This window comes from Balaenoptera musculus, chromosome 7 (genome assembly GCF_009873245.2).
Source record: "Balaenoptera musculus isolate JJ_BM4_2016_0621 chromosome 7, mBalMus1.pri.v3, whole genome shotgun sequence".
In the NCBI taxonomy this organism is placed as follows: domain Eukaryota; kingdom Metazoa; phylum Chordata; class Mammalia; order Artiodactyla; family Balaenopteridae; genus Balaenoptera; species Balaenoptera musculus.
Window position 1 is genome coordinate 94,505,625 of NC_045791.1, and position 26,056 is coordinate 94,531,680.

The 26,056-nt window shown below is 54.1% G+C and overlaps 2 protein-coding genes across 2 annotated transcripts; both read right to left on the bottom strand.

The window, feature by feature from the left end:
* Positions 1-9,265: 9,265 nt before the first annotated feature.
* On the bottom strand, positions 9,266-14,379 carry FEV (FEV transcription factor, ETS family member). Its single transcript, XM_036857669.1, is given in 4 exon segments — positions 9,266-9,858; positions 11,862-11,936; positions 12,678-12,915; positions 14,254-14,379. Coding segments are annotated over 4 exon segments (1,032 nt in total).
* A 3,103-nt stretch (positions 14,380-17,482) lies between these two features.
* On the bottom strand, positions 17,483-20,714 carry CRYBA2 (crystallin beta A2). Its single transcript, XM_036858859.1, has 5 exons — positions 20,705-20,714; positions 20,365-20,529; positions 19,456-19,597; positions 18,174-18,316; positions 17,483-17,693 (listed from the first exon to the last, which is right to left on the bottom strand). Exons 2-5 carry the CDS (start codon positions 20,523-20,525, stop codon positions 17,546-17,548), a joined length of 594 nt encoding a protein of 197 aa, XP_036714754.1. The 5' UTR covers positions 20,526-20,529; positions 20,705-20,714; the 3' UTR covers positions 17,483-17,545.
* Between the last annotated feature and the right edge of the window lie 5,342 nt (positions 20,715-26,056).

Sequence of the window (26,056 nt, forward strand, 5' to 3'; positions counted from 1 at the left end):
CATAGTCCAGAAGAACTTTAGAGCCAAGACTGTCAGTTTCCATAAAATTCCTTTAGGACTTGGATTGGGACTGTATCACTTTATAGATCAATTTTCACAGACCTGACATTTTGCAATATTGAGTCATTCCACCCAGGAACATGCTAAGTGTTCCATTTAGTCTGATCTTTTATGTCCCTTAGTGAAGATTTATAGTGTTTTTTTTTTCATTTAGATATTTCCCATGTTTTTCATTAGGATTACCTGGGAGTATATTTTTATTGCTCTTGTAAATCTGTCATTCCCAATTCTTTTCCTTATTCCTACACAGTTATGGAAAAACCATAATTTTTTTGTGTTAACCTTGTGTGTTAACCTTTTGTGTGTTAACATTAGAATCATTAGTTCTAATTGATTTCCTGTTGAATCTCTTGGATTTTCTAGGTAGGCAGTCATATTGTCTGCAAACTAAGACATTGTGACTTTTTCCTTTTCAATATTTGCGTAAAACAGATAACTTTTCTTGTCTTATTGTGTTGACTAGGACCTCCAGTAGAATGTTCAGTGGTAACAATGATGATAAGGTTAGAAAGGATAAAGAAGACATCCTTGCCTTGTCCCTGACTTATGGGAATGCTTCTCGTGTTTCACCAGTTGCTTTTTTATCTTTTAAAACTGAATATTCTGTTTTGTGTATACTGCTATATAGTAAGTCATCTCAAATCATTTTTTGGAACTTGATAAAACTTTAATCAAAATAATTATTCAAATTGTCTGTTCTACGTGAAACACCAGCTGAGCCATGTGGCCTACAAGGTCCTGGACATGTGCAATTTGGGGATAGAGGATAGGGTGGCTGAATGTCCCTCTGGGACTCCTTTGTCCCCCTGACATTTAAAGGCAGTGTGATGTGATGTACAGAACAAAAGACTAGGAGTCAGAGGTTTGAGTCCCTACTCTACATTTACTAGCTGTTGCTCTAAGACAGTTATTCAACCTCTCTGAATTTCAGTTTTCTCATCTTTCAGATGGAAACAAGAATCTCAGATTTGTGGTGTCTTATCAAATGGCTATAATAAGAATGACAATATTATTTTTGTTGGGGTAACTACCATTGCTGTGGTAGCCAGACTATTAATAAATTTTGACAGAGGGATTAAGGGACCAAGACAAAGTCCAGAATGGAGCCCTGAGCTGCTCTGACCAGCTCTGCTGGCCCCTGAGGCAGTAGGGAGCCCTAGGGGTCTGGGCCTCCCATGAGCAATCTGTGACCTGGGTGACATGTGTTTACTCCTTGCTGCCAGGCCTCGGCCCTAGTGGGACCCACGTGCCTCTTTCTGGGATGCCAGCCAGGGGACTTGCTTCAGCTGCTGGTGGTAGATGCTTGTGCCAGCCTGGCCCAGCACAGCAGCATTCCTGAGTCTAGGCATTTGGGCCAGGAGACCAGGCCTCTCTTGGGACTCCCCACTCCAGGGATCCCCCTGCCCCAGCAGGGAAGAACAGCTGAACCTGCCTTCTCAGCTCACCTGCTTTGTGATGAAGGGTGGAGAAAGGTGCATCTTGGGGGCACCTTAGGACACTAGGCATGAAGAATATTCAAACTGTGAGGACATGGAATAGCAGGCACGACATTATGCCAAAGCCTGTACTAACATCCATGCTACAATATGTAGTGGAAATATGCTGAGATTTGCAGCAAATCTGGGCCCTGCTCTTTCCTCACGGTGGGACCTTCAGACTTGTTTCCCTCGTCTGTCATACAGGAATTAAAGAGACTGTTGTATCTGGTGAAATCACATATATGGATGTGCTTTGTAAACTGTAAAGTACAGTATACATATAAGGTGGTCCTGAATCTGGCCCTTAGGCACATGGTTACATACATGGCCAATGGACAGATGTGTGTACAGGATGGGCCCTAGAACTTGTCTCTCTGCCTCTGTGTGTCAAAGGTAGAAAACCAAGGGGAAAGAGTTGGAGAATTGGGAAGGTGATCATAGGAAAGGAGAATGAAGCCCAGAGGTTACCATCAGAGCCTGGGACCCTTCCCTACTTTCCCCACTCATCTCCCCATCTAGTGTACCCCCAGATCTCTCCATGTTGCAGGATGATAAAGGATAGCCCTGCATGGAGCCTCCCTGATAACTTCTGCTGTGTTGCTAAGCAACTTGGCCTCCTCTTCCAGAAAAAGGAACCCAGGGTCTGGCCTTCCAGCCTCCCTCAGCTACTTCCTCCTCCCCCAATCTCACAGAATCTCAAGGAAGGAGCTTCTCCGACTCATGGAAGGAGAAGTGGGATGCAGTGTTGGGGGATTAGATTGGGGGAGGTGGTTTGAGCTCCCAGGGCAGATCTCTGTTCTGGGCTGGTCAATGCTGGGGGGATGACATTTTTGGAGTGGTCCTCCAAGCTGGAATCTTTCGGCATATGCTCTGCCCGCAGCAAACCAACAAGGTGGGTATAATCAGCATTTCCATTTTATAGATGAGGCCACTGAGGCTCAGAGAGAGTAAGTAGCCTTCTTATTCCTACAGGGAGTAGGCAGAGGTTGGGTTTGAATCCATGTCCATCTGGGCTCCCTCTACTCCATCATGCCATCTGAGATAAATGCAAGGGTCACGTTGGCCACAAGACTTCTAAAATGTATTTCTCACTCTGTTATTTGTCTGGAACCCAGGTGAGCACTGGAATAGGGAACTAGCCTGGGGTTGGGCTGAGATTTGGGGAAATAGTCCTGCCACTTCCTGGGCTTCTCAGAATCTCAGAATCTGCTCATTCCTCCATGAGAGATGATCAAGGGAATAAGGGATGGGGAAGGGAGTGAAAACTGAGCTGCTGGGGTTGAATCACCTTGCTACCATTTAGCAGCACTGTGATTCCAACCAACTTATTTAATATTTTGTGCCTCAGTTTTCCTCATCTATAGAATGGGAATAATACTAGACCCAACTCCAAAAGGTTGTGAGGATTAAATGAATGTAAAGCTCTTTAAATTGTGCCTGACACATAAGTGTTCAATAAGTATTAGCCTTTGTTATTACTTCTAGGACACTTTAATGTATAAAGCTCTTTCACATCCTTAGTGGTTAAGAGAACTCACTGCCTCTGAAATCAGACTGGGTTCAGATTCTGCTCTTCCCTTTCTCACCATGTGACTTTAGACTTAACCCCTTGGTGCCTCAGTTTTCTCATCATAAAATCAGGGAAATCATAATGTCTATATCAGAGGATTGTTGTAAGGATTAAATGTGATTTGAGTATTAGTTATGGTAATGTTTGTTGCTGTAAAAAGAAAACCTCCAAATTAAATGTAATAGTCCAATGCATGTGGATGAGTGATTTCTCTCTCTATGATGGATCCTTTCATAATGGAGCTCTGCCATCTCTAAGAAACTGGTTGTCCTCTAAATCCAGGTGGCAGAAAGGGAATAAGAGAGTATGGAGAAGGCACATCCATTTCCAAATGTTTTGGCCTGGGAGCAACACATACTATCATTTTCATTCATATTCTGTTGGCAGAAACAAGGCACATGGCTCCCACCAAGATGCAAGGAGGGCTGGAAAATTAGTCCCTGGCTGGGCAATCACTTTCCAATGACAACTCCACTACCTGAAGTGAGGAGCATGCAGCTTGGGGTGGGGAGGGGGGTTGAGCTAGCTGTGTCTGCCACATTGAGAAAAATATTAGGATATTATTAAATGTGTTATAGAGTGTGAGAATTATGTTAAGTGCTATTGCTAATATTATTTTTATTTAATCCACATACTAACCATAGGAAGTAAGCATTACAATTATCCATATTTTAAAGGAGAAAATGAATTTTCTGAGTGGTGTGGCCATATTCCCAAAGTCACACAGCTGGTAACTAGCTGAGATCCTATCATCTTAAATTCAGTACGTTCTCCAGTTACCCCATAAAGAAATGGAGGATGCACTGAGTATAGGAGGCTGGCCCATGTGATGGTTGTGGCCACATAACCAGTCAAGAGGCTGGTTCTTGGTGAAGCTCACCAGGTGGGTGACTGGCCTAGAAAAGTAGATGTAGCCACTCAAGATCCTTCCCAGGACACGTGGAGGGCATCTGATTGGAACTGGAGGGGAAGAGGCAGGTGCTTGCTTTGTTTGGGGTTGTCTTATTTGTTTGTCTAATAATAGAAAACACTGATATGTGTACAAAGGTACTTATATAATCATGTATTCTTTCAACCCTATGAGGTAGGTTCTGTTATTATCATATCCATTTTATGGATGGAGTAATTGAGGCACAAAGAAGTAAAGTAAATTGCTTGAGGTCACACAGCTAGTAAGTAACAGAGCCAGTACTTGAACCTGGGATGTCCAGCCCCAGAGCCCTTGCACTTAACCATCATGCCTTTTGTTTACAAAGAAAGGAAAGGAGGAAATAGCAAAGAAGATCCAGTAGGAGAGAATTTTCAGAAATAGAAAAAGTCACAGTCAATGGGACATTGGGCCACTTGCCTCAAGACCCACCATCCCAGGAAAGAGGAGGGTCAGGGGAAAATCTTGCTGACCAAACTGATGTAGGAATTGCCACCAAAGTCACGTTGTAGTCAGACCTTCAGCCACACCCTAGAGTACAGTGATCTACTCAAAGCTTGTAGGAACACAGTTAGGAAAGTGAAGGCTTGCAAAAGACAGTGGGGCAACAGAACAGTCTGATTTTTTTTTTTTTTTAATCAGACAGAGGCACTAGCTAACTAAAGACATTCGTAAGACAAGTCATCAATATGTCCATTGTAACCTATCATTTTCTGCTATGACTGGACAATTAGATGGAGTACATCTGCGATGGGTAGGCTGCAGGTCACATCCACATGAAGAAGCTTTCCAGGAAGGCCCAGTGGGAGGGGATCTGGTGTGATGGGTGAGGACTTGAGCTCTGGGGTCACAGGCTGAACCAGTCACTTAAATTCTCCAAGCCTCAGTTTCCTCATCTGAAAGTGGAGGTAACCATCCCCACCTGGCAAGGTGTGGCCAAGTCAAAGGAGAGACCACAGGTAAAACATTAGCATAGGGCACAGCCTGGCACAGAGTCAGGTTCAATGAATGTTAGGGCACATTTTTATTATCAGCAGGTCTACTTGATGTGAATTATAAAAAAAGGTTGAGGAACAAGCTGAAGTTAAGTGCATTTCAAAGACACATTGAAGGGAAAATGAAGGCCAGAAAAGCAGAAGGCTCTGAGAAAAGTACATCACAGTAATGCATTTTGATGTCTGTCTATGGTCACATGGGCTAATGTATGAGAAAGTGCTTTGTAAGCCTCGGTGCCCTAGGTGATGTCATTGCTCTGTGGCTGTGCAGGTCTATGGCAGTGTGTGGGCATGGATGTCCTCACACAGCATGCTACTTGGACTTCTGATTCCATCTGCAAGTGACGGCAACTGGAGCTTGGTCACAAGGAGCACACGTTACTGGAGGACACACGGGTCTGTGTAATCCCGGGAGGGCGGGGGAGTGATCCTACAAACACGGTGACCAAGGCCACTTGGGACAATGGAGAAACCACTCCGAGCACTGGGAAAAGGCCTGGTGAGGAACCAGAAGGCACAGGTCCTAGAACAAGCCCTGAGACTTTGGCCAAGTTTTTTTTAACATCTTGGGCTTTGGTTTACTCAACCTCCAAGTGGATAAAGCAATCCCTGCCCTATCTTCCTCCATGACCCTGGAGGGGATCAATAAAACAATGGATGTGAAAGTGTTTTGTAAACTCTGTAGTGCAAGCACGTGGCAGGGGGTGGGGAAGTGAGACATATTTTCACCAATGACATGAGTGAAGAGATAGAGAACAGGCTCAGACCTTCAGGGAATGAGAGAGGGGCTGGACCCTGGATTGGGAGAGAGAAGCAATGGTGAGATCAATATCTTGGAGAGCCAAGGACCAAGAGGTTAAGGGTCAATGAGGACAGGCCTGGATCATAGGAAGCTGAGTGTGGTAAGAGTGTGGCTTCATCAGGGTTTGGGTGGAGTAGAGTCAACCCAAGACCACAGTAAATGGAATCCCAGAAGAATTATCTGAAGGTTAAATAGCAAGTCAGTTGACAATCTGGGACCAGAACTCAGGTTTTCCAATGCCCAGTCCTATATATCAGCTTCCCAAATTGGCTCTTTGTGCAGGAAAGAACAGAGGGGCAAGGTGAGCTTTAAGGATGTGATATCACAGGTAAGAAGACGCCCTAATCTAACAACACCTCCCCCAGCTTCCCAACGATGTCTAAATCCCTCCTTTACCAACTCACTCACAGGACTTCAAGAGTCTCAAGGTTGAAGTCACCTAGTACACCTCCCCTCTCAACCTCCAAGGAAGGGTCTGCTGAACACTCCAGTGACAAAGCACTCCTCATCATGGTCCAGAGCAGAAGGTTCTTCATTAGATCAGGTTGACATATTTGTCTCACTGTAGTTTTCTACCATGTGTCCCAGTACACACATCCAGGTGCTCTGCCACAGGACATCTCTTTGAATAATTGAGGACAGCTCCCATGCCTCTTTCCCCACTATGACTTTCCAGACCACATCTCCCATGGTTGGTTTTCCAGCATTGTTCCTCTTCACTTCCTGGGTCCACTATTCTGTCTGTTCTCCGTTTGGTCTTCTCCTGAAAGTGTTATCTAACACTGTGTACAATATGCTGGGGGCACAATCATTATAGCAAGTGGATCATTTCCTTCATCCTAGGGTGCCATAGCTGCATCAACGTGTCCTCAGATCACAATGGTTTTTTCTGCATTTACCATACAGGCTCCCGTGTAACATTGTGTTAACTAAGACACCACTAATTTACACATAGGCTCTACAGAGCACCACCCTTGCATGTCTCACACTCTGGCCTTTAGAGATCTAAGTACAGGACCTCACACTTCTTGCCAGGAAATTTCACCTTTTTACATTCAACCCACAATTCTTAGCAGCCCAGATCTTTCTGGAACCTGGTTCTGTCTCCCCAGTGCATTCTTTCTCCCTCCCAGCTTCTGCCCCCTGCAAAGAGGCCCTTTGCCTCTCCCTCTAAGTTCCTTAGGCCCTCACCAGGCTGGATTCCTCCCCTGGCCGTCTGCTCCTTGGAATACATGATCCCACCTTCTTACCCCATGAGGTCTAGAGAGCATAACAACGGCATGGACCATGCTGATACCAGAATGTTAAGGGACTAAAGCAGGGTACCATTCAATTCCAAAGGGCACAGAGAACAAGGAGATTAAGACAAAGCATTATAAATAGTGGCCTTTGTGTAATGAGACTGTAGGTGACTTTTCCCCATGTTTCATTACATGCTTAATTCAGCTAATATTTCATGGAGCCCTTATTGTGTATTTTCCAAATTTTCTATGCTGAGTGTGTTATTTGGAAAACCAGAAAAAAATAAAGTGAAGATGAAATGAAAAGAAATAAAGACTCTTTCCCTAGGTGGACCTCGATGATTTCACTCCCTTTGGGAAAGGGCATTCAGACCCTCCCTGCACTTAGTTGTCCTGCCTTCCCCCTGCATTTTCCCTTCCGGCCCATGGGGCACAGGGAAGTCTCCTCAACTGCCTTGTGCGAACCCAGGCACTCTCCCACCAACTAGCGAGGAACCTTTGGTCCAGGAAGAGATATGGCCCCTGGGAAAGAAACACTAGGACCATGGAGAAGGGGGAGCAATGGGCTTGCCTTGGTGTGCAGCTCAAAGTTCTGGCTATCACTTCAGATACCTCCCCCGTGTTGTTTCTGCCTAAAGGAACGCGTTCAAGGCAGTTTTCCAGCCAACAGGTTTTGTAAAAGGCTCGGAGAAAGCATAAGAGCCATGGCCCCCGATGGGCACAGTATTTAAAGGGCCTCAGGTGGTGAGGAAAATGGCCCTGCCAGGAGGATGACCCACTTGACCCACTTCCCAGACTTCTCGAGGCCGGACCTGGGGTGCAGGGCTAGGGTTCCCCCCTTTCGCCCCTCCTCTCTGAAAGCCAAGTTTGGCCTGAAGTGTCGGGTTCTCAGTTTAGCTGCAAAACCTGGCTCTGGCTTACCCTCCTGAGACCAGCAGAGGGCGCGCGCCACCCGCGAGAAGGAGGTTGCAGCCGCAAGCCCGGAGGGGAGCGGCAGGCGCAGAAGGGGAGATTCCCTCCTCCTGAAAACGAGGAGGCAGATCTAGAGAAAAGATAGCGCTGGAGATAAGGGGACGGGGTGGGGGTGGGGGCGTTTGTGAGTGGGAGTGAGAGAGAAAGTCTGAGTGAAGGTAGGATGGGGAGGAGAGGAGAGGTGGGGAAGGGGATGAAGTGGAGGGACGGAGGAAAGATTGAGATGGTGTGAAGATGAGACAAGGCGGGGTGGAGGTTGGGAGGAGGTGAGGAATTTGAGTAAGGATGGGTGAGATGGGGGAAGGTGGCATGCCGCTGCGCGTTGGGAGGGAAGTTGGGATGGGGTAGGGTGAAGGGGCAAGTGGAAGGCCGGATGAGGCAGGCTGGGCTCGACTGCCAGGTAGGAGGGGCGCTGCAGCAGGAACCCACGCACTAGAGGCTCCGCGCTCCCCTCCAGCAGCACCCAAACCTGCCTGCCCTCATTCTCTCGAGCTTTTCCTTGGCAGGCCTTTCTGCTCAGGACTGAGCTGGGCGTCTCACTACCTTCACCCCCCCCCCCCACCAAGGTTCTGGTGCAGCTAAGAACAGAGAGAAGAGGCAGTGGGGAGCTTGGGAGCTTTAATAGGTCTGGAAGGGAATAGAAACACAAGGCAGTCCTGTGGGAGGTTGGGAGCGGGAGGAAGGGGGCCCGGAAGCTACCTAGAAGCGTCAAGGGAGACGCGGCCCTTACCAAGCCCGCTGAGGTGCCAGGGGAGGAGAAGGTGGACTCTGCTGGGCCTCGGCCATACTGGAATCGGGGCAGCTCCGTGGGGGACAAAAAAAAGAGAGAGAGAGAGAAATTTTGGAATAAGAGAGGGGTCATAATGGAGGGGCTTCCAGGAGCCAGAGGGAAGTACAGATGGAGGGGAGGAAAAATCAGGGGAGACCCGAGATCTGAGGTCTCCTTTCGGGGATCTGAGGTCTAGAAGAAGGTTAGAGGAAATGCGGGCACAGTCACCCTCCCTCGGGGGTTGAGGGATGAGGCGGGGGGCAAATCCGGCGTTAAAGGAAGATTGAGGCGACTTCAGGCCCCTTCCCCCGGGGCTGGGTGCAGCGGGCGGAGTAAAATCTGAGGTTGAAGGAACGGCGGCGGAGGCGCCGGCCCCTCTCCGGGATGTGGATGGGATTGAGCGAGGCTCTGGGCGTCTGGGAGAGGCCACGGGGCATCCGGCCGCCCCGTCTAGTGGTAATGGCCCCCCAGGTGCGAGGCGGCGGCCACCGCGCCGAAGGGCCCGGACGGGGGCTGCAACCCGGGGCTGGGGTAGAGCGCGGCGGTGGCGGCGGCGGCGGCGGCGGCGGGGCCCGGGCCCGGCCAGTAGGAGAAGCCGGCGGGCGCGACGCCGGCCGAGGCGGCCATGAGGTTGAGTTTGGAGAGGCCGGGGAAGGGCAGTGGGGCCAGGCTGGGGGGCAGCTTGTAGAGCGCGCCGTCCTGGGCGGCGGCGGCCGCGGCGGCGGCGGCGGCGGCGGCGGCGTGAGCGTGCGCGGGGGGCGGCTGGCAGGCCTGCGCCAGGCCCTGGAAGTCGAAGCGGTAGGCGTAGCGCTTGCCGTGCACCTTGCTCATGATGTTCTTGTCGTAGTAGTAGCGCAGCGCGCGGCTCAGCTTGTCGTAGTTCATGTTGGGCTTGCTCTTGCGCTCGCCCCAGCGCCGCGCCACCTCGTCTGGGTCCGTGAGCTTGAACTCTCCGTGGCCACCCTCCCACGCGATGCAGCCGGCGTTCGCGCGGTCAGCCAGCAGCTCCAGCAGAAACTGCCACAGCTGGATCTGGCCGCTGCCTGTGGGGGAGGGGGGCAGTCAGACACCGGCGGGATGAGGGAGTCTAGCGGCGGGGGAAGAGGTGAGGTGGGAGACGACCTCCCCCGCCCCGAGTCGGGGGTGGGGACCGATGTCAGGGAGGAAAAGGGCACGTCCAGCTGTGTAACTGGGCACAGCTCGAGCGGCTGGCCAGGGAGGGACTGATCAGCAACGCCGTCCCTAGCCAATACCGCGCTTTTGCACAATGGAAACGAGTCTCCCACTAAGGAGGACGCAACCCCGCGGGCGCACAGCTTTGTGAGAATTGGGGGGAGAAGGGGAAGCATCACCGCCTCCGTGTAGAGGTAGAGGCGCTCCAAGGCACAGGGCTCTCTCGGAGGTGAGCAAAGGCGGGATATCAGCCCTTCGGCTGAGTGCCGTTACTCGGTGCAGAGCCTGCACAACCGACCGCACAGGGTAGCCTACATAGGTGGTTAGACTGACACATCCCAGCTGGACCACGTCCAGAGATCCAGAGGGAAGAAGCAGGCCTGCAGCAGGATCACCCCAGCCACCGGACAAGGCATACAGTTGGACCCCCTGCCTGAGGTGGAGACGAGGTGGTGGCTGGCTTCCTCGAGGTACCACATCAGACAAGAATGGGCACAGTGGCTCCCTAAGCGTGAGAGGAATGGCAGCCTCTGAAGTCTCCCCACCCTTGCCAGCGTCTGGTGCTGGGGCTACTCCGGTTCGGCCTCTTTTTTCGAAACAGGCGGGATTCCCAGGGTACCAAGGTGTCGTAGTTCCCTGGGGGCGTGATGCGCTGCTCTGAGAAGAGGAGAGGAGACCCGGAAGCCTCTCTGCTTGGCTCCCTGCCTCCTCCCATCGTTGGCCAATCTCCAGACTCTTCTGCCCCGTCTGGATTTGAGGGGTTGCTTAAAACGGCCAGGAGGCTTTCCCGGGTAAGTGGGTAGTGAGAGAGAACTCCTGTTTGTCTTGGAGCCTCAATCAGACAGTTGGAGAAAAATCTTGATAGCATTACCCGCCCCCGCCCCACACACTCTTTCAGAATAAAAGGGATTTTCCTCGAAACTGTCTGATTGTTTTAAATTGAGCCTGCTGAAAGTCTCTTCTTTTTTCAACAACTCGCTCAGAACCCAGATGCTGCCCTCCACCATCACTTTGATCCCAGTCCCTCCACACCAGCCCGGTGAGGAGCTGCCTGGCCTCCAGGTCAGGAGCATTGAATTTTAGGGTCAGAAGCAAGGGAAGATTTGGGTAAAAATGTGCATCTGGTATGAGGGACGTAGAGGCTTGGAAACTCATTCCTGTTGGGTGTTGTGTTCCCTTTTGGATAAAGCAGTTGCCAACCTTGTTTTTCTGGTTACGGTAACTTGGTGAGATCTAGGGTACCGACTGGGTGGGGACCTGTGGGGAGGCTTGGCCTGGAAGGCCAGCCAGGTTCGGCCGCCAACATGGCAAAACCGAGGATAATTTAGCCACTGGCAGAGAGCAGGTGACCAACCTGGGAATCAACTGCAACGGCCCAGAGGACTTGGCTCACAGAGCCTGGCATGGGCCAGTGGGGCAGGTGGGTGCTGGCCCTGGTGCTAATGGTGACTCGGCCTGGAGTGACCAGGGAATAATTCTCCGGGTCACCTTGCTGGGTGGTGCCGATGCCTTGGGCTCCCGCTGCCAGTAGGGAAATGACACCAAGCACCTCAGCCCCAGCCCCACAGCAGGAAAAACATTCCCAGCTGAAAAGGGGGTGGGGGCAAGATCTTCGTCTGCCCTGGCCTTCGAGTTCAACCCTGGGTCTCAGAAGGTGCAGGAGCCACAGGCCAAATGAATGTTCCCCACACACCTCCCCCCCCCCCGAGCCTCCCCACAATCATGCCCCGACCCTCTGCTTCCCAAAGCCCAGCATTGCATATCGCTCCCACCCTCTGTTCAGCTGGCAGTGGTGCCTGTCTGTATGCGCTGGGTACCCCGGACCCGATCCACTGTCTTCACCTCCGCCCGTCCACCCCGCCGGCCAGCTCACCTTTTTGTACCGCGGGGCTCAGGGGCCCCCATCCCGGGCTCTTTCCTTCCTTGAAGAGACCGTCTCCGACGGGATCTGTGGCAGCAGGAGAAAACAATCAGGCGGATCCAGGCGGAGGTTGCCGACTTGACCGAAAGGGCCCCGGGCCAAGGCTCAAGGGGGAAGAGGGGGGTGCCTTGGTTCCCCGGCGCGAGGCTGGGGGCCCGATCCGTCCGGCTCCTCCTCCCGGAGCCCGGCCCGGGCGCGCGCCGCGCGGAGCCCCTCCATAACGCCCAAGTCAGGAAACGCGTCCAGGAAAAAGGAAATCCGCTTTCTGAACGGGCCGGCGGGAGCCTTATAAAGCCGAGCGGGGTTTGCGCCAGCGAGCCGGAGCGCGCAGAGCCCACCGGAGAGGAGAGGGCGCCTGGAAAGCTGGGCTGGTGGGAACGCTCGAGCACGGAGGTGAGGAGCCACGAGGGCGCACGGGAGACTCCCGGCTGACCACAACCTCCCAACACTGCACGCGCACTGAGTCCCCTGCCACACTGTAGACCTCTGCTCCCCCTGCCAGGCTCTTTCAGCCCCTGAGCTGGCGCTCTTGGCTTCCCAGGCTCCCAATCTGCTCACTTCAGGTCCTCTAAATCTCACACTAAACCCCCAAAGCGCTCCATCTGCCTTTAAGGTCTCCCAATGCCCTAGATTGCTCAGTCCTCCCAGCGATCCGATTCTCTGGACCGCGCCCCCTTCCCTTGGACCGCAGTATCCCCTTCCCAAGCCCCAGCCCAGACTTCCCGCCCCGGGTCCTGGTGCCTCCAGCCCCCGGCTGGTCCCTGGTACCTGGCAGGTACATGTTGATCAGCAGGGGCTGGGAGGCGCCGCTCTGTCTCATCGCCGCCAGGGCCTGGGCGGTGGGAGGTGGGGGTGGGGGGGGTGGGAGAGGGGGATCGCGTCAGGCTTTGCGCTCCGGGGCACCGATCCCCGCCCGAGGCGACAGCGGGTGACAGGGAGAAGGCGCTGGGTCCAGCAAGGCCTGGCGGGAGGGGGCTGCCCGGGTGTGGCGGGGGATGGAGGGGTCCTGGAGCGATGCTCCCAGCTACCAGGCTGCTCGGAACCCTCCGGGCCCCCGCGCGGGCAGGGGCCGCAATTTCCGTTTTAATTAAAGAGCTGCAGCCTCGGGCCCCCCGGACCCCGCCCCCGCCCCTCTTATCGCCCCATCGCAATAAAGTCTCCGACTTGCCGCGCGGCAGCCAAGCGCACCCGGCAGCCCCCCGCACCTCGCAACCCGGGAGACGCGCGGGGGATGGGCCTAGGCCTCGCGCTCTGACAGGGGTCAGGAGCCCATTTCTTTTCCGCCTCCCTGACTCTGAGCAAACAGGAATGGGGCGGGGTACCCGGCCCCACCTCGGACCCCCGGGGACACAACGGGGGTGGGGGCTCCCTCCTTCTCACCCATTTCCCCCCCCACCTCACCGCTCCACTCTCCTCCCCTCCCCCACCCCACCCCCACCCCCACCCGGGTTCCCGTCTCCAGGCTGCGTTATCTGCATCTTCACTTTTAAATTTCCGCTTCCCTCCCTCTCTTCTGTCGCTGCGCTCCCGGTCGGCAGCCGTTGCTCCCTTTATCTACCCCCCTTCCTCCATCCCCGCTACTCCTCCCTCCTCCTCCTCTCCCACTCTCTGCTCTTCCCTGGAGACCCGATCTCCTTCCCTGTCTCCCTCTTGTTTTCCCCGGTTTCCTGCCTTTCCGGGGCTCCCAGGCCTCTGGGCCAGCGCTGGGGCGTCTCCCGCACAACTTTTAGTGGCTTGCCCTTCCTCCCCCTTTCTAGGTCTCTCCTTCTTCTTCCATCTAGTCCCTCCTCCTCCCATCTCCCCTTCTGTCTCCTCTCTACCTCTCCATCCCATCTCTCTCCCTTCCTTTTCTCATTCGTTTGTTCTCACTAATTTGTGGCAAATGGTAGGCTCGTGACCCCCCTTCCACCCCCCCAATCATTTCTCTTCTATCTTTCCCCATCCCTTGTCATCCCAGCTTACCATCTACCCTCACAACTATTCCCATCCTGATTATCCCAGAACTAGGCTGCAGTTGGCACCTTGCTCTAGTAGGAATAGAGGAGTTAAAACAGGTGCACCGTACAAGGTCCCCAACCCAGGGGGAGTGGAAGTAAATACACTCCAAGAAAGGGGCAAAGAGGGGTATTAGCAAAGCTGATGTGGTTCCCAGGTGGCCTGGAGTCTCTGGGTACCTGTGGGGCTTCCTGGCTCTGGAGGGGCACACTAAGGAGGGATGCTGGGTGAAGATGAGTCTCTGGGACAGGAGCCCACCTGCAGTCATGCAGCACCTGCTGACTCTGGTCAGAATTGGTAATCTCAAGGCCTTTCTCTCCCACTGCTTGACTTCAGGAGGTGAGGAGACCTGGGACTTCAGGGCACTTGGATGGAAGCGGGCAGGTTTTCTGCAGGATTCCTCGTCCTGGGTTGCCTGACTGAGGGTGGCTGGGAAGTCCAGCTGGGGGAGGGGTTTCTGTGGGGCCTCTTGCATTCTTCGCTTGCTGTAACTCCTGGGGTGTTCCTCCTTGCTGGTGGAGGGTACAAAAATCAGAAGGAACCAAGGAGGAGTGTGGGAGGTGAGTCTAGGGGAAAATGGAGGGGCTCCCAGCTGAGCCACTGGGATCTCCCTCTCAGAGGAGCTCCAGTTTCTTCAGGATCCCCTTAGGATCCTAAAGGGACAGGCGTGGAGGTTTCAGGATGTGGAGGTGGAATCTGGTGGGGGAAAGATGAGAGGTTGGGATGCTCCCTGGGGACAAAACTCAGGGCTTTGAGGGAGCAGAGGGTCTTGAGGGTCCGGCCGAGGTCTCACACCCTCTCCTTCATGCTTTCTTGTCACGTCCCCAGACAGAAAATGAGGAACAGGAGGCCAGAGTTGCAAGAGTGGGGAGGCAGCAAGTTTCACCCACTAATGCTCTGAGTGGAAGGCTGAGGCAGAAGGGAGAGGCGCTTAGGGTGGGCGTCTATCCGGACATCCCAGCTCCGAGCTGATGAAGGTTCAACAGCTCAGGCTCTGCCCCCACCACCGCCTCACTGAGGACTCAGGGACTGAGGGGTAGGTGGGCTCTGGGAAGAGTTTGTGAGGGAGTGAGGGGCATACCACTACCTCACCTGGATCTTGGCTGCACCACTGGAAAGGAGATAACCTCCTCCGTCCCCTTTGGCCTTTGGCTGAGTGCAGCCAATGAGCAAGTCCAGGCAGCTTCCCTGCCATCCTCCTCCCACCTGGCTGGGTGTGAGCCCCACCATGTTCTGCAGACCATCAGCCTGCCCAGAATAGAAGGAGGGTAGGAAGGTGAAAACACTCAGGCCCAGCCTGGCCTCTGCGCACCCCCTCCTTATTTGCTGATGTGGGGAGCAGAGCTGGACCCGTGGGTCTAAGAAAACCTAGAAGATCCATGCTGGCAAAGGCTGCAACAAATATTAGCTCCCCCAACTCCTTCACTGTACAGGTGAGGACACTGATACCTAGAGACAGGGCGTGCCCTGGTCAGGATCACACTGCCAGTTCCTGAAGGCATCTTGCTGGGTGGTCCTAGTAACCATGGACCTTCCTGGAGGGAGGGCAGCTCAGCTGATGGTAGATACCAGATCTCCCTTTGCCCACTGCCTGCCCCCAGTACAGGCAGTGTGGAGATGGGCTGCTGGGCTCTGAGGCCAGTTTGTCTGGGTCTGGGTTCAACTCCAGATCCCCTATTTCCTAGTTGCGTGGCTTTTGGGGAAGCTACATAACCTCTGTACTTTAGTCTCTTCATCTGTAAAATGGGGATTATAGTACCAACCATACAGAATTATTAGGCTTATATAACACATGCTGAGTGCTCAGACAAAGCTGCATATATTTAGCTGTTGTTACTATTACCATGCCCCCAAGGGGACAGTTAGGAGCCTGTGACCACGCAGGAACCCCAGGCTCCTCTGGAGCCCACAAAGATTTGGGGCTCTGCTGAGGCCTGAGGCTTTTGGCCACAGCTCAGGTCAGCCTCCAGTTAACAGCTTGGATTTGGGGTCTGGAGCCCTGTGTTCAGGTCCTGGCTTTGTCACCAATTAAGTGGATGACCTCATCAAGGCTTCTCCCTCTCAGAGGACCTCCAGTTTCTTCATTGGTGAAATGGATGAAGAATGGAAGCTATTAGGAGGATCAAATGTGACAGGGGCGATGGACTTTAGAACCCATCTAGGTATAAAGCAGAATTCATACCCCACCTAGAACTCTGTCCTTGGTCCCCTGACCCAACCCTGAGATCCATGGGGAGAGTCAGGGAAGGGAGGTCCAATGGTAACTGCCCTAGTGCTTTTCTGAACCACAAGCATTTTCAGGGAGTTCTCCTTGAATCCTCACAACAACCCTGTGACAGAGACAAGGCAGGACTCAATAGCCCCAGTTTACAGGTGAGGGAATTGAGGCTGGGGGGTGCTATGTGAATGGGTCCCAGGTGTTCTGACTTCTGGTCCAGGACTCTTCCCAAGGGAGCAGATGCCTGACTGTGCACAGCTGGGCCCCTGGGAAGTGCCCAGGTCCAAATCTGACTTTTCTCCAACATCGCTTTGTCTCCCCTGGGCTGGGGCAATGATCTGGGCCACCCCTCCCCATGGATAGGTCCACCAGGGGCTTGAAAACTCAAGCATCCCTGAGGGACAAGATGAAGGGCCTCCCAAGGGCCTTGAAGGCCCTGCCTATGTGGGTGAGATTATCATAAACTGAGCCAGAGAGGGAGCTGGAAAGAAGCCACTTTGGTGCCACAGACCCCGATGGCTGCTGCCACACTCAACCCCACCATGGCTGTGGGCTTCCACCACCTGCCCCAGAACCCAGGCTCACTGTGGTCAGTGGCTCAGGGGTGGCCTCTCCAGCTCACTAGTCCTCTGAAGAGTGGGGAGGAAGAGGAAGAATGAAGAGGGAATTGTCTGAGACATCTGAGAGGCAAGGTATGCAAATGCTTTGTACAATAAATGCTGGAGCTCAATACCACGAGGGATTGTTATTCAAAGGGTCTAGGGCTTGGCTCAGAGAGAGGACATCTCCCCTAGGAGGCAGTGGGACCTCCCAGCAATTATCCCTCTCACACCCTTGCTCCTCTATAAGGCGGAGATTCTACAAAGCTGGGAAATGGGTGCAAGCTTCCCTTAGGCTGGATAGGGAGCCAGGGTGAAGATAAAGGCTGGAAAAGGTAGGGGTGGGGGTTAGAGAGGAACCCAGCAGGGCTCCTGCACAGAGTTAAGGAGGTCCTGCCCCAAATGATGGTGCCTGGCCCAGGGGGTGTGTGAACGTTGAAATTCAGCTATGAGCCCTGCCGTGGAGCTATGTGCGCCCAAACCAGAGGATGGCAAAGGAACTATCTGGGCTAGCGGTACCCCTGGTCCAAGCTGATAGGCCTTTACCAAGGAGAGGTGTGGGGCTGGTTGCATTTAACAGGATCCCCAGGATTCTTACCAGCATTTTCATCTCAGACCCATCAGCCACATACATCCTAAGCCAGTGTATGCTCCATAGTCAAGGGTCCTGGAGCCAGAGGGGAGGGGAGGGTTGGCAGAGAAGGACCCTCAGAAGGATAAGGATGGAGATTGCAAAGCAAGACACCAAAAAAGAGGCAAGAGGGGCAGGCAGGTTCAGGAGCCTTTATTGAGGGTCCTCAGGGGAGGCGCCGGGGCTGTGGAGCTTAGTGCTGGACTCTCCGAATGGACTGCAGCTGCCCGGTGTGGGCCTGCGTGCCGAATTCACTGTAGTTACGGAACTCCCCGCTGTGGCGGTCCTGCTCCAGTACATACTGGTAGCCCCGGTAGCCTGGGTACTGGTAGGCCACCCACCTAGGCCAGAGAAGGCACAGGGGTGGTAAGTAGGCTCTGCCCCCACCCCCACCGATGTCCTCCATGGCTGGTCCTCCTTTCTGAGCTCCCAAACCCCAGCTCCAAAACCATGGCTTTGGTTTTCCCTACATGGGTCTCTCCCTGCCCTGTCCACTGCTCCAGGTCTTCCTAACACCTTCTTCATCTTGTCTCCTATTCCCACCCTCCATTGCCCCCTCACCCATGTTTTCAATCCCTTCCTCTACCCCACGTTGCCCCCCTGACTCATTCTCCTATTACCTGCCCCATCCTTCCCAGTCTGTCTCCACCATCTCACTTCCCCTTGCCTCTCAGTCTCCCATGACCTCACTCCCCCTGTCCCCTAGCCCCCAGTGTCTCTCTTTACGGTGTCTCTTAGCACCCACATCACTTTTCCCCACCCTCCTCCCTGGTCCCCACTGCCTCCCTGCTTTTCTTCCCTGTTCCAGTCCCAGGACTCACGCTCCAGAGCTGACTTTGAGGGAACCCACATCCTTGCTGGCCCAGCCCATGGAAGGCAGGGATGGGTAGTCATCATTGAGTTCAAACTTGCAGCCCTGGAAGTTTTCCCCCTCAAACAGTGTCACACGGCTGTCGCTGTGGTTCTGAGGCACAAGAAGGTAGGGGTGGACAGGTCAGGCCCTCCAAAGAGGATACATTCTCAGCCCGACTCCCCCAACACTCTGCCCAGCATAAGCTGTAAAGACACAGGGTCCATAAACACACCCAGAGTTCACTCCATCAGCTCCATATCAGTCTGGGAAGCTGGGATGCTCAGAGGTCCCCAGCCTGGTCCCTTCTATGGCTTTGGATTGAGGTGGTGAGACTGAGGGGGTTGTTCCCAGAGACACTTCCAGGTCAGGGATAGAGAGCATCTTTTGACATGGACATGTTTTGCAGGAGGAAAATCAGAGGTCCTGAGAGAAATCTGGTCAACTAAACAAGACAGCTTCCCTAAGGAAGCATTGACTATCAATCCCCTGCCCAGCACCCTGGACATAGCTTCTCATAGGGTAGGACCCAGAGAAGGGTGGAGAGCAAAGTCAGAACGTACAGGCCGGGGCATCAGTGTTTGTTGAGTCTGGGCTCCCATTGCCCCAGGGCCTTACCCCTGCAGGGCTCCTTGGCCTCCTGGGATGGAGAAACTGGGCTGAGGCAGCTTTCTGTCTTCCACCACACAGCCCCAGGCCTCACCAGTAGGGTAGATAAATCAGCAGAAATGGGAATTGAGATCCTCCCCTCCAGTGTATTTGATTCATTTCCAACCCTTGCCCCCCAAACATACACACAGAGACTAACCCCTCCTCAGCCTTGATCCCTGATTGAGTTCTATTCTCATGTTAACCTTTGTGACCAGGGTCAAATCACTTTGCCCTCTGAGCCCCATTTCCACACTTATGTATGAGGTTAAGGGCAGTCACCCCACCTCACAGTGCTGTGTGACAACAGAAGCGCTCGCTGACACGTGCGGATGTGTGGACGACTGGGTGTGAGGAACTGGGCTCAAGACTGGCACGGTCTCGGGGCTGTCCGTGGTGCTGATTTCCGATGCCTGGCTTAGGCCCACGTTCCAAAATTTCTGAGACCTCTCTGGTTCTGGGAAGTAATGCCACTCCCACCCATCTAGGAGTTGTGTTTACACCCCCCATACAGTGAGTGGATGGTCTTTCCAGGTGCCGTGGTGGGGCCAGGGCCTGGAGCCAGGAGCTGGGATGCAGAGGAGGAGGGGGAGGGCTGTGCTCACTGCGCAGAGCACTGGCCGGAAGGACAGCAGCTGGTCGCTGTGGTGGCCGCCACTGCCGCTCCAGGCACTCCAGCGAGGATAGTCACCCTTCTCCAGAATGAACTGCTGTCCCTGGAAGTCGGGGTACTCGAAGGCCACCCAACTGGGGAAAGATAATGGAAGCTTCGAGGCATCTGCCCCAGCCTCATTCATTCCTCCCCCTCCCCCTTGCTTGCTACAAAACCGATCTTTGTCTCCACCCAAGGCCTTTCCCCTACCACACCCATCACAAGGCAACCCAGCCCCTCTAGAGGCTAAAGACCCTAAGCCGGCTGCTATCTGGGGTTTGAGGGGTCCAGGCTTCCAGCTCAGGGCCCCCAGGCTGGAAGGAATTTTCCAGTCTACGAAGATCACCCGACCAAGCACTCCTACCGCAAGGATTTTGGCCCCTGCAAAGGTAGGTGTAGGAACCCCCCTAACCTGCGGTAGCAACCTGTGATAGCAACAAACTGCAATAGCTCAGGGGCCTCAGCTTTCTTGAGGGTCCCAGTCTCTAGGAGACCAGGGTGGGGCGAGCGGAAGGGATTTGGCTTCTTTTGCTAAACGAAGCTTAGAGCCATCTAATTTTGGAAGGGACAGAATTACACTGGGAACCCCTTCAGGGTTCAGGCTGGCCCCACGGAGTCCCGCAAAGGGTCGCTTCTCGCCTTTATCCCTTTAGCTCACACGAGGATACAGTCTTTCTCATGATTTGTTTTGGGGCAGGTGGGGAGTTTTGAGGAAGCCTAGGTATGTTCCATGTTGCTGGGTCTCTCAGGCAGGGCTTACATACAGTCTGGGGAATGGAGGACTGGGAGCCAGTCTCGGAGCTTGCGCCAGGGGAGCCTGGCGCCCTGCAACCCAGCCCAACCGCGCCGGGGCATCACTCACGCGCCATTTTCCACCTTGACCGAGCGCACCCGGCGCAGGCCTACGCGCTCGCCGATGTTGGCGCAGTCACTCAGCAGCCGGCAGCGGCGGCCCTGGAAGTCCTCCTCATCCCAAAGCGTGAGGCTGGCGGGCGCTGGGCCCTGCGCGGGGGCGCTGCTCATGCCGCTGCAGACAGGGACGGGACCAAGCGCTCAGCGTCTCGAGAGCCCACTCCCCGCCCAGGCCCGCCCAACCCCGATGGGAGGTGAAGGACCGCGGGCTGGACCCTGGCTGCTAGCGGCTTTTCCCCGTCTCGCCCTCCCCCGGCCGAAGAGACCCCGCCCCAGCACCGAGTATTCACCGGGTGGGTGAGCGCGGTACTGACGGAAGCGGAGAGGCTGCGCGCGAGCTGGGCGTGCGGGGCTTTATACCACGCCTCGCCCCCTCTCCGCACCCTCTCCCGCTGGGGTGGGGGGGAGCTGAGTCAGCGGGCAAGCTGCGGTCAGCTCTGGTGTCCCCGGGGGAGCCGCGGCCTTTCCCGCAACCGCTGACCTGGCCCCAGCCCTCGGGGATTACAATAGAAAGTGCTGAGACACATGTCCGGCGCTCGCCACAGCCGAGGCTGACTCCGCTTTTTCTTTTTGGGGGGCCTGAGCCAGGCCGAGACCTTCAGGGATAGAGGTACCAGGCCACCCGGTGGCCACCCCGCTAAAACCGCGCTTTCCTGGCTCGAGATGCGGAAGTTCTTCCCAGCGTCTAAACTCCTTTTCTTTAGAGGTCGAGGCCTCTCTTCGGGGCGACGCTAGGGAGGAAGTAGACAAGGTTCCCCATAAGAGACTTTCCTCACGACCCTCAGCCCTCTTTTCCCTGGACGGTGGGCCATCGCGGCCCGTTTCTTGCCAAGATCGAGTCCCCGGACCCGGTGCTGAGCTCCCGAAGTTTTCTTGCGCAGAGGTGCTGAGAAGAGGCGATGACCAGGACTCGCCGCAAGGCGGCGCTGAGTGCAGGAAACGTAAACCTCCCAAGGGAAGGCACGGATTTGCAAAGCGTTCAGGGAGTGGCTCGCTACTGCAAGTAGGAAGAACATCTCAACTTCAGCGCGGCCGGAACCGTGGCGCTCCCAGCCACCAGACAAAGCTCCCAGTTTTGGGGCCTCCCGCCACGACGTCAGCCTGAGATCTAGCAGCTGATTATTGAGCGCCTAGTTGGGCCAGACCCTCTACTCAGAGCTTTTACGTGCGTGATCTCAGCTAATTGTAGCACCGACCAGTTGAGGCAGGCGGTGTTATTGCCTTGCATTTCACAGATGATCCTGCGGCCCAGAAGGGTACCGGAACGCAGTCGGGGAGGTGTCACAGCTGAGAAGCGGCCCAGCTGAGGTGTGAACCTGGGTTTCTGTTCTGACTGTAGGTCTTAGGCTCTTACCCCCAATCCCACTGCCTTGTACGGTGGGGGGAGGGGGGAAGGTAGGGTGTGGGGAGGGAGAAATTTAGGGGGAAAGGCTTGGGGGCCCAGGGAAGTTCTAGGGAGGAAATTTCCTCACAACGTGCAGCAGAATTTCCTAACCATCATGGCTGTCAAGGAGACACAAAGGCTTCTGGCAAAATTGTGAGTGTTCCTTAATGGAGGGGGTATTCCAGCAGAAGCGGAGGGGTGAGTAAGAAGGAAACTAATATTTTGTTGTTCCCATGAGCCAAGTGCTTCTCTTATAAACTCAACAGTCCAAAGTGGTAGGTTTTGGTGAACAGATGTGGAAATTGAGGCTTGGGAGGTACAGGGCCTTTTCCAAATCCACATGGCTAGCTAGTGTCAGAGCAAGATTAGAATTTAGACCTTTTGACTCCAAAGCCAGTGCTCTTGCCACCCAACCTCCTGTGACTAAAAGGGCTCACAGGCCAGATGCAGCTGCCCCAAATCCGGAAGTCTAGTTATGCTGGCTTCTATGCTTTCTCCCAACTGCCAAGCTCACTCCAGCCTCAGAGCCTTTGCATTTGTTGCTCCTGTTACCTGGAGCGTCTTAGTCACAAGATCTTGGCATGCTGGCTCCTCTTTTACCACCTGGGTGATGCTGTTCCTGGCATTTACTGTCCATCACATCATCCTATTTTCTTTATAGCATTTATTACTCTGTAAAGTTGTCTTTTTCATCTTTTGTGTATGGCTGTACTGAGTGTTTCCTTTTGTACTAGACTGTAAGCTCCATTTAAAGGGGCAGGGGCTGTGTCAGTCTCATTTTCAGTTGTTATCCTCCAACCTAGCACAGTACTGGACACATAGTAGGTGCTCAATAAAACTTCTGGAATGAATGAATGAACAGGGTGGTCAGGTTGGGCCAGATGTCCATGGGGGAAGGGATGTAGAGGAAATTCTCCAGTGAGAGTGGGGGGTGACGGTTTGCACATCCCACCGACCTCCCCACCCCTGAACAGGCACTGGGGGAATTTGGAGTCTCCCTTGAGTCTCTCTTTTTACTGGTGAGTAATTGCTGTCAAGGATCACAACGTGTGTGAAGGCGAATGCCAAAAGTACAAGGCCCTATAACATAGAGAGTAAAGCCCAGTTTGGAGGTTTTAAGTCAGAGCAGGGACAGCCACAACCAGGTTTGACTGCTGATGTGGTCAGAACCATGCGCAGTCCCGACTCCCTATGCTAGAGGCGGTTTGGACAAATAGGGTATAATTTTCCCCAAACCCAAAAAGGGGAAATTCAAGCTATCGAGGGAGGCAAGAAACAGTCCTGGGCTGTTCGTGACCCGGCAGTTTGTCTCGGTTTCACAAGTTAGGGCTATCGCAGCGGTGAGAAGGGAGGAACCGAATCTCTTCCCTTCCTTCTCTCTTCCTCCCCCATCTCTATCCAGCAATTCTGTATACGGCCACCAGGGGGGGCGCGCGGGCCGCTCTGGGTAGAACGCCGGAGAGGTGGGGATGGGGGGCGGGGAAAGGAAGGGGGAGTTGATCTGAGGCTGAGGTCGGGAGGGGCGCCGGTGGCGAATGCGTCAGGCTGTGCGTCTGCGCTGGTCAGTGACGCGGGCGCCGAGTCTAGTCCCGAGGGTGTGGGGGTGGCTGTCAGAGGGTGGATGCTGTATTTTCGGGAGCTGGGGCTGGGAGGGCAGTTTCCGTGTTGGTGGGACCACCGTATTCCACAGGAATGTGTGTGTGTGTGTGTGTGTGTGTGTGTGTGTGTGTGTGTGTGTGTGTGTGTGTGTGAATTAGAACAGCCATCGCTCCTCTCCTAGTCCTATATTCTGATCTTGGCTCTGCACTAAGTAGCTGTGTGGCACTAACTAGCTTCTCCCCTCCTCTGACTCAGTTCCCTCATCGGGAAAATGGTGTGTAGGTCCCACTGCCAGCACAGGATAGTCCATGGCTTTCAGTCCTACCTGTCTTCTCCAGCTCTCTCAGAAATGGGCACACCCACCGACACTGCCAATAGCCAGTTGCCCAGATCTCTAGACTCTCTCAGGCTCCCCACATCCTTCCAGACCCCTCCCTGGCTCTGGGCCTCATAATCATCAAGAAAGGGAAGAATGAGCCACTGAGGGGAAGGGGCTGTCAGGCAGCCCTTACTGGTGTGCTAGAATGGGGCTCTGGGATCCCTGCCCCTTTTCTGTACTATGGACCCCCTTCTGGCCTCCTTTCTCTACCAGGCTGGTCCACCTCCAGCCCCCCTTCCATTCCCCAGCAGCTGGTCCTGTTTGTTTTCCCAGATCAGTTGTGCTCAGAGCTTCCTGAAGGATGGATGCACAGGTGGCTTTGTTTGCCCTCTCAGCACCCTCACCCCTACCTCCTCCACATCCACAGCCTCAGCCTCTGGGCATGGGGAAGGGGGAGGAGTTAGACAAAAAAACAAGTGTCCCCAGGTCTACACATCCAAGAGACCTCACTCAAGATCTTGTAGGGTATCTCATTACCCGAAGAGAACTCCCCACCCCCACCCTGTCCAGTCCTTCATCTCATATAGGGACCTTTGGTCCCACTTAAGAATCCTCAGGACCCACCCCCCATGATTCTGCCAAAGCACCCATCCCATAAGGCACACTAAGATCCCACAGAGAAGCCCTCAGACTCAGTCCTGTGTTCTCAGTGAGGCCCTGTATCCCGCTCAGATCTCCATCCCACATGGGGAAATGTAGATCTGACAAAGAAACCCTTAAACCCAATCCTGGACTCTCATCCAGGTCTCCATCCCAGGTAGAATCCTCAGAGAAGTGACGTCTCCCTCATATAGGACCCCATCCCTCGAACAGCCCGACTTCACAGTACTGATGGACAGCTTAGAGGGTCCCAGTGGCCAAAGTCCTCTCCTCAAGTCGGCCTGCTCCCACCCCTTTCCCTCATTTCACTGGGAAATCAGCCAGGGCTTTGGTGACTGAAGATGCAAATTCTGTGAATGTGGTGCCTTCCCCCACCCTGTACCATCACCAGCCCCTCCTTTGCAGCCCTGCTCCTCCACTCCCCACCCCCACCCCAGCTCGGGAGCCAGGAACAGCAGTGAGCACCTTCCCTGGGGCTGTGAGGTCTGGTCTCCTGGGAGACAGAGATAACGCGGGTGAGAGACTAGCTCAGCTCAGGCTGGGTCCGACAGCTGGGCCTGAAAGAGGTGGGTCCTGACGGGGTGAGAGCCCCACCCACACAGACTCATTGTCCTGTCCCTCTATCAACAGAGCCCCTCTTCTCTGCCCCTCAGTGGGGATGGAGAACTGGCCCCCATCCAGGGAGATGGGAGGCAGCTTTCACCACCACCCACTCACCCAGGCACAAAGCCACAGGGCTTGCACAGGGCGGCAGGGAGAGGGCACACACGTGCACACGTTCACATGGACGGAACCCACATGCATCACATGTGAACAGTCTTCTTCTAGGATTCAGTAGACACCTCAATGGTCAAACTCATTTATGGGCAGACGTTTGTTCACTCACTTATTCCTTAAATATTTAATAAAATGTACTATGTGCCAGGCACTGTGGTGGGTGCCTTGTGTACTTTCATATGCACACAGCCCACTCCACGGTTGCCTAGAGAAGATCATCTCAGTCACCCACTCAAGATCATACAGACACTGAAGGGTTAAGAGTGTGGGCTCTGGAGTCACACTGCTGCCTGGGTTAAAATCCAAGCTCCACTGCTTATAAGTTGGATGAACTCGTACTCTACTACTCAGATTTTCCCCCTGAAAAATGGGAATGATAGTCTCTAAAGCTGTTGTAAAGATTTAAATGCATGTAAACCCCAGAACTAGCCTGCAGTTGGCATCAAATAAATGTTCGCTGTTACTGTCGTGGTTGTAACTGGCTTTGCTGCCTTGTTCTTCCTGTCCCCCCGGGGCTGGGCTGGGTTGTAGGGAGGAGTCGGGTAGCAGGCATAGCGGCATCCCCTGTCCCGAGAAGCCAGCCTAGCATTCAGGATGGGGAGCCTTCCTGCTTCACTCCATTAGCGCCGCTCTACTGATGAGCTCAGTTGGGGAGGGTCGGGGGGTATCCCAATTTCCTTTGTTTTTGTTCAAATCTCTGCTGTCTGGGTGGAACCAGAGACCTGACTTCTGGTCCCGGTGCTTTTCCTGGGTCCATATGTGGCCTTGGGCAGGTCATTCCCCATCTTGGGGCCACAGTTTTGTACCTGAAAACTAAGCTAACTGCTGATCCTGGAAGGGCCTCCCAGCCCTGACTCCTGTGATCCTGTGATGCCTCAGGAAGGCTCCCTTCCCTCCCCACCG

Excerpts from the sequence above, each read along its gene's own strand:
- CRYBA2 (XM_036858859.1), bottom strand. The coding sequence starts at position 20,525 with ATGAGCAGCGCCCCCGCGCAGGGCCCAGCGCCCGCCAGCCTCACGCTT. Across the intron at positions 19,598-20,364 it reads GTCAAGGTGGAAAATGGCGC|TTGGGTGGCCTTCGAGTACC; the intron begins GTGAGTGATGCC and ends ATCTTTCCCCAG. Across the intron at positions 17,694-18,173 it reads CTCAAAGTCAGCTCTGGAGC|GTGGGTGGCCTACCAGTACC; the intron begins GTGAGTCCTGGG and ends TCTCTGGCCTAG.